At 49.2% G+C, this 10265-nt stretch overlaps 1 protein-coding gene across 1 annotated transcript in view; it reads right to left on the bottom strand.

Moving 5' to 3' along the window:
- XPR1 (xenotropic and polytropic retrovirus receptor 1) overlaps window positions 1–10265 on the bottom strand; it is a gene marked incomplete at its 5' end in the record, with an annotated part of 36880 nt that overhangs the window by 7169 nt on the left and 19446 nt on the right. Inside the window, 2 exons of the mRNA XM_010144647.1 lie at window positions 8074–8265; window positions 9914–10079. Of these exons, the coding sequence (XP_010142949.1) occupies window positions 8074–8265; window positions 9914–10079 (358 nt within the window). The remainder of the gene's footprint in view (window positions 1–8073; window positions 8266–9913; window positions 10080–10265) is intronic.

Genomic DNA, 10265 nt, shown 5'->3' with positions numbered 1-10265 from the left:
GCAGAAAACCCAGCCAGGTACATCGGACAAACCCGGCCCCGCCAGGGCGTGCTGCCGCCAGCGTCAGTTCAACGCCTCTTGGTCAGGGCACGCCAAATTCAGTCTCCTTTGATGACCAGCCTTTCAATCACAGATTTAAGCAGAACCAAAACGAATACATACATATATATATATATATATATATTTACAGACACTGGAGTACTGAGGGTAAACTTTCTGCCGCCCAGTTAGCCTGCGGGTGACATGTGCCCAGTAACTCCATCCCAGCACTCAACAGGAGAGGGGTGACAGCCAGAAGCGACCTCCCTACGTAAGAACTGCCCTCAGAAAGATATCCCGAAGCGTGTGCCTAGCACCTCGCTGCTTGACGTGCTGTATTACCACTCCCCAGTAATTACACACCTTAATGAGGGAGCGGCAGCAGCGCTGAGGGGTTTTTTTCTGCCCAGCCAGCACGCACCGCTATTTAACGCTGAGCAATGGCAGAGCCGTGACACGACAGCGGACTTCACACAGTAAAAAGGCAAATAACCCGGAGGAGCACGCGGAGGCCTCGCCATCCCGCGCTGATGGGCTTTGTCAAATACCAACCGTTTCGTATGATCAACCTTCCCGTTAGATGCTGCAAACCTCTGCTATAGCCTCCGGGCACAATTTAAAGCGAAGCAGCAAGATACAGCGCAGCGAGAAGAACTGTCAGGAGGAAACATCGCCTTTCTTCTTCTAGTTAGAATCTGCATTTGTAGAGCAGGGAAATCCCCAAATCGTGCTTTGACTAAAAATACTCCTCAAGTTTGCATTGGGTTTGTAGGACGAGATGACTGCGGCTGATTTCACAACGTCGCGGCAACCTCGTTGCTTGTATCTCGCAAACAGAAGAACGTGATGTAATCGCAAACAGGAGGAAGCAGATCAGTCATGACTGAGACTTGATCCGATTCTTCTTCTGGTGGCTTCTCTAGCATCTGAGAAGTGTTTTGGGGGATGTTTACCTGCTATCTTGAGAAGGATGGGGCTGCCAGCCTATTCGTTTGCCAGCAGTCTCACTAACGAGAGTATCTGGGTTCACAATCAGAAATAAATAGCACGGTGTAATCAGAGCCTTCGCTGGACCATTTAGGGATCATCTGCTACCTCTAGAGTGCTTTGAGATCCCAAAGCAGATTCCTTCAGAATATAATAGCAACCAAAAAATCAAAATAAATTAAAAAAAAATATTGTCAGGTGATGGCATCTGCTAGATTTGCACAGCACCGGGGAACCCCAGAGCTGCCTACATTTGACAGCAGAAATCACTTGTGATGTAGTCAGTTACTTTCCTTTAAACATTTCATTAAAAAACCCCCAAAGGTCAGGCTTCCCCCTCTTAAGTGCCCATGAAACGAGATATCAATACGCCACCCTTTTAACTTACACCTTATTCACTAGCGCTCCTGCTCCTCCAGTCACCTTTAACACTGAAGTGCATTAAGTGATACGAACGGTGCTATCAGTCCACCTTCCAAATCCCGGCTACGAAAATCCGTCTCTCAGCTGCCAGCTCAAGAAGCGACCGCATGAATCACTCAGCGGCAGGGTGCCGGGGCTGCCTCCCCCCCTGCAGCCCGGCTGTTGGCACTGGGAATGTCCCGCTTGACATTTGTAGACCTACAAAGCACGGGAAGATTTCCCTGTGGGATTTTATGCCTCATTTGTGCTGACATTCAGGGTGCGGTGGCAGCTCCCGAAATCACTCATAACCCTCCTCCTCCTCCTCCCAGCCTCCCCGCCAAGCACAGGCTGCCGTCTCATCTCGCCTTCCCCACTCACTTACCGTGGCGAGCTCCTGCCCCAGCCAGGGTGGTCCTGCCACAGCCCTGCTGGGTGCCCCTCACCACCCTTCCCAGCTCCACCCCGAAGCACCATCACCGGGACGGGTGCCTAAGCAATTAGAGGAGCTAACAAGCCGGCGTGGAGAAGCCAGGCTCGCTCAGGGTGCCGCAGAGACCCACGTCAAAGCTGGGAGGAGGTCAGAGGCCAGGCTGGAAATGTTTGCCCATGGCAATGCCTCCAATTCTTCACTAATGACACTGCTGCTGCTCTGATGGAAAGGATCAGAAAGACTGGCTAATGAACACAACTCATTACTGAAGGCCTCCTGGGCACAGGATGACAGGGTTTCAGACAAAGATTCATCCTAGCTCACAGCAATGTGACAGACGTTGCATGTTTCAGCTCTAAATAATCATCCTGATGGAGCTGCTGGTGTGCTGTGCTAAGGCGAGCCCCACGAAAACGGCAAGTATTAAGAAGGAAGTCAGTTAATCCCATTACAAAGTTTGTTTTACTCCAAGAGGTCAATCGAAGCACTCCGCAAGGCTCTTGTGACACCTGAATCAAATGACCTGGCTTGCTGCAGTGCCGACAGCTCTTCCAGGACTGAGAAAGAGGGGGAAAGATGGGAGATCTTGTGCCGATACACAAGGGATAAGCTAGGGAACAGGATCTCACAAACGCTACTTGCTTCGTTCTTTTGGCAACGTGGTTTGGTTTTGGGTTTTTTTTTATTTTTATTTGAATTCTACACATCCACTTATTTCGCCTTGCCCTACTCCCTAGAAATTAAGTGACGTTTCTCCGTTGAGGTATGATAAGCCCCGATGTCTGATTTCTGTGTAAGTCATTTTGCTCCCAGTTCTCACATCACCTCGTTCTCCTTTCCTGCTGTAACCACTTAGGATCACGGTTAATTATTGTTCCACCTACCAGCAAATTCACTCCACAGGGGTTGCACCCTGCAGTTTCGAACACGGTAGCAGCAAGGGCTAAGTGACATAACCCACTTTCCAGCCCTTCAGCCGGCAGAGAAGAGCAGGGCTACGGTGCAGCCACGTGTCCTCCTGCAGCTCCCACTTTGATGTTACCACCATCCTCTGCCTGTTCCTGCAGTGCACCAGCACCCTTCAGCTGGACATTGTACCCCTCCCCAGGGGACCTGTGGTGGGACAGACCGTGGACGAACCAGCGATCCATTCTGGCATGAGGTTACCGGTACCGCCACCGGTAACAGCCAAAGCCGTCATGATGAATGAGAGTGGGCAAAGTTACAAGACCTGGGAATCTTCCATCGTATTTTCAAAAAGCGGCACATTTCCCTTTCATCTTCACCTGCTCACACCCGGCTGAACCTCTCCGTTAGTAAGAGATGGTCCAACACCTTCCTGCAAAAGCCCATTAACCGAAGGATGATTCCTGCCTTGACAGTTCCCATCTCTATTCCTCGGCAAAGCAAGGAGTTTCACCGTTACATCGGCTTCAAAACAACCAAGTTACACATCACTTCGCCAGAGAAGCCCGTTTCCGAAGCGGTGATGAGAACACAGACAGAAGCGCTGCTCTTTGGAGACAGCCCTATTTAGTTAACTGCTGCATTTTTAATTACTGGCAATTTCCTGGGCTGTTTAATGAGAAAGCGTGTGGCAGTTACATCATCTTAGATTGGCCTAAGGCTCTCCACGGCTCTTCCAAGACGATGCCAGCTAGTGTTCACCAGTCCTGGAGTACCTGGGAAGGGTGTGGGAGCGGGATGGAAGAGGAGCTGCTCACTCAAGCTTCCAGGCCACAGGGGTTAACTCTGGAATAACTTTAAGGTTAATAAACAGCTGCACACTACCCAGACACAAGGATTTCATGGAATAAGGTGTGTAAATCAAACTGATGAGGAAAACTCGCATAAATCGTCCTCCAGTTAAAGGATAAATTCCCACACAGCCGATTTTAGCACAGTACTTGTGCTTAATGCGTAAAAAAACCCAAGGTAAACACACAAATTCTCACACCGAAACAGCACATCTCACAAAACAAGAAAACGATGGAGGAGCCCAAAGCACTCAAGAAGCTCAGTTCTTCAAGTGCAGAAGCCAGATCTATGTTCTGTGCGAGCCAGATATTTCTAATGACACCATGGGAAGAGCAAGTTGACGGACAGTAGCAAAACCAAGACGCGTCTCATTTTACAAGGCATGAAGTTGGAGCATAAATCACGCGTAATGATTAAGCAGCAAACAGCACCCAGAGCAACACCACACAACCCCAGCTGCACCGCTTCTCCTAAGCGCTGACCACCTAAACATACCAACCCGATCTTACGAAGCCTGGACCGGGTCTGAGGGAGGAACAAAAGCAGGGCTGGCTGCTCCGGCTCTGGCAGCGCGCCTGCTTAAATGCAAGCACGCATCGTACAGGAGGGGATCCCCACAGAACGCTGCGATAAGCTGACGTGGAAGCAGCTATACTGGTGCATTTGCCAGCGAGAGCCCATCTGCTTCCGGCAGAGTGAAAACACTGCAGAAACTAGTTGGGTGTCAAAGTAACTCTGCACTTGGGGTAAATTTCCTGCTGTAGAGTCGGGCTTAATCTCTTGTTTCCCCAGCACCACGTAGGTGTCCGTAGGGATGAGGTAAGGTGATACACTGCTCAGCTGCTTAGCTCTGGGGGAAGCACTGCCAGGGAAGTTTACGCCAGCGCAGAGTTCCGTGGTGCAAAGCAAGGGTAGGAAAAAGCCAGGGGCAGCGGCTGTCCTCGCGGGGCTGCGAGCAGGCGGGGACCGGCAGCACGCACCCCGGTTGCTAGGTAGGTAGCTCGGAGTTACAGATATGCCTCATTTGCCTGTGCAAACAAACCCCGCAGGACTATATTTACAGAACGCGCCCTTTGCTTCCCCTTCCTTTGAGTGATGCAAAAATGCTGAGAATTCTTCCTTTGGGAGCTCGGCAGCAGTTGCCCTTGGGTTGCTGCTGTTGCCCCTGAAGTGTGGTCATGTTTCTGAACCGCGCTGAGCACTCAGTGAACTGCCTGCTCCGCTCCTGTGTGGTGGGGCAGCTGCTCTCCCTTCAGCTCCACTCACTCAGATGGTGCCTGAATATCCAAGTGATAGCTTGGGGTTGACTCTGTAAAACTAACCTAGTCCCAGGACAACAGGACTGCAAGTTTGGGAGAGAAAACCAAACAGAATTTACTTCAGTATCCTACTGGTATAACAATTAGCAGAGAAAAATCACATTCTGCGTCTGAATCTAAAGGAAGAAAAGACAGTACTTCTCTGAGGGAAAAAAGAATCGGAATTACGCGCTGCTTGGGAGACCTGCGTTAACAACAGTGATATTTTGGGGAGACTGAGATACTTGTCAAGAGCCCACAGCACACTGTGTCACTGGGGGAGATCCCTCGCTACAGGGGGTTGGGAGAAGGGAGCGCTACAGGTGGCTGGAAGCAGCACACATCCCTTCAACACAGTAAGCCGACATTTGTAGCTGTGTTCCGTTCGAGCTGTTCTCCAGCCATCACACAAACACACAGCGTTAGGACGCTGTAAGGGCACTCTGCAGGAACTAGCTGGCTTTCCAGACCGGCAAACCCTCCTCGCCACACACTTGATCTTCGCGCAGCTGGCAGATGTAAGCTGGAAACCTACAGAGCAGCCTCAAATTATTCAACGTTCTAATTGAGGAAGGTGGACGAGCCTTTCCAGAGGGCTGCGACGTCCCCCCAGGGCTCCCAAGAGGACAAGCGCTGGTGTACATTACCTGACCTCCCAAGAAAAGGCCACCAATCGCCCTCTCCTCCTGGCAGCCAAAAGCCATCATTCCAGAGGGATAAGTCATCAGCTTGCAAACACAGGCGCGAAAAACACTTTAAATAAAGCCCTTCTTACCCCAGCACTTTATAGGCTCGTTACTTACTTACTGCAACTTAGAGCCTGTTTAAGGAGCAAAGGATTTTTACCAATTTCACACTTGGTTTGGGCAGAGCCCGCTTTCTCCAGAGCAAGCAGCGAGTCCCCAGGAGCTACTTCGTAGGTAAGAGCACAGTGTGTGTCTCCACTATCCTTCACCAGACACGGAGAAGGTGTGGGCGAGCAGTGCATCTATTTTCAACAGTAACACCATAACAAGTTGATGATAGACCATCTGATTCCAAGTTCAAAAAGAACTGGGAATCTATGTACAGCACATAGATAAAATTGGATTCCTAACAGGTACAGCATATTAGAAAGTGCTTTTACGGCAGGATGGGAGTAGGGCTATGGAGCTGAGAAGACAGGGCAAGCTCTTTCAGCAGCCCTCTGAAAAATCGCCACAAGCCCAGGCACAGCGACCTTTACAAAATCTGCCCTAACATGTAATTTCCAAGCCCCACAAAGCTTCCAAAATTGTTGTGTGATACCAACAGCTTTGTGCTGTTGACTCCCACTGATGAAACCAGACAGACAAAAGCTGGGAGTCAGGAACATCTCTCAGCAATTGGAAGGAGCCCCGTGCCTGGCTCATAAACACCTCATTACAACCCACTCCCTGCCAGACTTGAAGAGCAAACAGTTACGTGTGGCAGCAACCAGAGTGAGGGTCAGCGGTACCGGCGCAGACGCAAGCCTCCAGGGGAATAGAAAGAAGTCAAATTCTTCAGCACGACATTTTGAGAGATGCTGGTTTTCCCTCTCGGTTCCAAACCTACCCCAACCCTCCCACGGATGGCTCTGCCAGGGAAGGAGAAGCGTTAGTCACCTCCCCAGAGCAGGCACTGTATATAAAAGCACATAGAACCGGGCGAGCGCTACTTGTCTCATCTCAGGGCTTGGGGGTGGTGACTAACCGGACTGCAGGGCTAGAACCGAAGAGCTGCAGAATGTCACCGAGCAAACAAATTAAACGGGGAACAAGCTTCGGGGCCACAGCAGCGGTGGGGAGAGGCGCAGAGGGGCCAGGCGCTGTGTCCGCCACCGATGCTCCCGCTCCGGCTTTGCCTGTACCTCCAGATACAGAGCACCTGACTTCCAGGTGTCAGAATGGAAGTTAAAGACTTCTCTGCCATTCAAACGCAAGCCTGGGAAACATTATCGGTGTGGCTTCAGGTCCAGCTACGCCCAAACAGGCGTTTCCAACAACCCTGCCACCTCTCCAAAATCCAGCACAGTAACTAGGAGCGTGCCGTGAACGCTTCTCCCTGTCCCACCACAATCGTATTTCAGGGTAAGTAATTGCCCACGAGCGTGTGTGGTCACTAATTTCTGGCGACATAAATGGTGTGTATTTTCACATAAAAGAATACAGCTTTTAGGACTTCAGAACAATGAAAGGCAGGGCGACTGCCTGAAACGCCGAAACTAAAAGCTTTCTCCTTCAGAACAAGAGCAGAATCGAGCCCTGTCCCACCACAATCGTATTTCAGGGTAAGTAATTGCCCACGAGCGTGTGTGGTCACTAATTTCTGGCGACATAAATGGTGTGTATTTTCACATAAAAGAATACAGCTTTTAGGACTTCAGAACAATGAAAGGCAGGGCGACTGCCTGAAACGCCGAAACTAAAAGCTTTCTCCTTCAGAACAAGAGCAGAATCGAGTAATTGTCGTTTCCAGGGAGATGGGGAACTTCAGGGATCAGAGCTCAATCTGCAGTTAAATGGATTGGAAACAACAAGCTGCAGAAAAAACGTGGATAAAACCACACAGGAAAATGCAGACAGGGCGTCCTGGCAGCTCTGTGTACACCTCCCCACACTGAGGAAGGATGGACAGACTCTATTCAGACGATGCAGGTCAGCTATTCACGAGTGCCGGGGGGAACCTACACATCGCCCATTCAACCTCCCTTCACAGCAGAAACTGGCAGGTATTTCAGTTTTCTCCTGTTGAGAAAGAAACCTGAAAATTCTCTCTCACGCTCTAGAATGCAGTTTTAAGAAGACCAGGTGTGTGAAAACCACCCGAAAGAAGACCTTAAAACACCCTTTGCCAGCCAGGCAGGCCTTTGCCTTTCCACCGAGATGTTTCACAGATGTTGTCAGAAACTGGCAGGTATTTCAGTTTTCTCCTGTTGAGAAAGAAACCTGAAAATTCTCTCTCACGCTCTAGAATGCAGTTTTAAGAAGACCAGGTGTGTGAAAACCACCCGAAAGAAGACCTTAAAACACCCTTTGCCAGCCAGGCAGGCCTTTGCAGAAGACAAAAGTTCATGCTTCAACGGGATTCTGAGCTTCTCCCGCGTAACAAGCAAACCCCGCAGCTTGCAAAAAGATTTTCCAGAATATCCCATACCTTCATGGGTGCTGTAGAGGGCTGCAAATGTCACCACGAAGAAGGTGGTGGAATATTTTCCAGCGTTAACCAGATGAAAGGCCCGTTTGTTATCACGGTAACGGCGCAGGCACTGGATGAATCGCAACCAAGCGGGGATGCACTGGACAACTGCTCTCACTCCGTAGGAGTAGCTGTAGCAAATCTGATTATCTGCAAGAAAAAACAGTGTCAGGGACAAAGAGTTAGTAAGTTTAAGAACTCCCGTGGTCTTCCTTTCTGTCAGAGAAATATCATTTGACACGAGAGCAGTTGCCCACGGACGCCTCGTGCTGAGGCATGCACTTGTACATACACACGTGAGAAGCTCATCACCAGAAAGAATCCTGAAGCCCTTTAGTCCATCTCTGAGATATTCAGGTGACGTGACAGCAATAACACGTCCAGACGGATCATTGTCTAATTCTTTTACCGCTGCCAATATAATTAGCACGCAAAGAGATCAGAAATAATCTATTCTTCAATTTATTTTGTGCTGTTGGCGGTACTGTGAATAATCAAATTAAGGAGGGAATTACAAAAGGCCTTTGACACTGAATTTTTGTGCATAAATGGGACAGCGCTTCCAAGCTCTGCAGGACAGCTCCAAAAAGCGACATTGCCTAAGATGTCCTTGACCCACTTCTCTTGTATATTGTAATAGGAAAACATTTGTTTTTTAAAGCTTCAGCAACAGGGGTGAAAAGCAACTACACCAACATGACATTGTGTCACCCTCCCATGTCTGACAGCCTTCTTTTTACTGAGGAAACCCCCAGCTCTGCTTGCGCCCCCCAAGTCTGCCGAATTCGCACGCTGTCTGGCTCGACACATCTAAAGCAAACACCCCACCGACTGCGAAACGTTTGTTTAAGATTCCGACTAACGAAGACGAGTTGCTAGCTGATAGTTATCCCAAGGCACTGCGCTATCATTCCGCTGTCTGGATTGCGAGAGGACAAGTTTTAATCCACCCAGTTGCTTTATTTATTTTATTTTTAATAAATGTTCAGTTAATTGCAACACTTGTCTTAAAGGGAAGAGAAAGATCAGACAGATTGGAGGGACGAAGTGAACACTGATGCTTATTGAAGTGTACTGCAAATTCTTTCAGCAAGTGTCAAAACCATCAGACAACACGATTTGCAAGCAGTCGTTGCTGAAAACGGAAAGACAACAGCCCGATGCAGGAGGAGACAGGTACTATTTTGCCACCGGGAAGGCCAAAGTCAAATTTCATATGCCAACGCTGCGGCTCTCCTGGCTAGGAAGGAGAGGAGAGGCAGAGCACGCAAAGCCTGGCGCCACAGCATCGACTGATTGAATACGGGGTGGCACTAACAAGCTCCAAGGAAGTTTCGCCGTCCTCTCTTGCTCTAGGGTACCGTGTCGGAGCCTGTAAGACGCAGGCTGCAGCACAGGAAATCGGGGCGAACAAGCTCACGCAACTCGTTTTCAAGCTGAGCAGCAGGAACAGGCTAAAAGCAAATACGTGGCTACACCACTAAGAAATGAAACGACGCCAGGAAAATGGATTTCTCTCTCCGGTCAAGAAGTGCTGTCTCTAAACTCTTTGATGAATATACACATCGTGCCAAGGGACTGGATTAGGAAATGAACACGGATGTGAAATTCCATTTCTCCGGGTGGAAGTAAGAAAGGGCAGAATCTCTCTAATGCTGTGTTTATATGAAACACCAATTATTTAATTTCCTGAGTCATCGGTAGCCCTCTTCAAAACAGAAAAATGATGAAGTTGCCTCGCTCAGCGTTTTTCGGGTCATTTTGACCGCGTTCACATGGGTTGCCTGCATTACCCTACCTGTATTAGCCAGAAGTCCCGCGTTGTCCTCCCACTGAACCTCAAAGCTGTAGAAGCAGATCATGTATTCCAGATCCATGAGTATCACGACCAGGCTGTTGAGCTGATCAGCCAGCCAGAAATCTGCAAAGCCTACCTTGTGGAAGGGCGCAGTGAACACTCGAAACTGTCAGGGAAGAAAGGGCAATAATTCATGACAGAGTGTCAAAGACATCTAAAGGCAGTGACAGGACGTCGCAGCGCTGAATAAATATGGTAATAACAGAAATGCTTCAAGATTTATTGCTGACCTTTCGCTCTTGCTGACAAAAACACATAACTGTCTCCTCACTTTCACTACAAATAACATTCC

The sequence above is a fragment of the Buceros rhinoceros genome, unplaced genomic scaffold, assembly GCF_000710305.1.
Source record: "Buceros rhinoceros silvestris isolate BGI_N320 unplaced genomic scaffold, ASM71030v1 scaffold19641, whole genome shotgun sequence".
Lineage (NCBI taxonomy): Eukaryota > Metazoa > Chordata > Aves > Bucerotiformes > Bucerotidae > Buceros > Buceros rhinoceros.
This window is presented reverse-complemented; position numbering and strand designations above follow the sequence as displayed.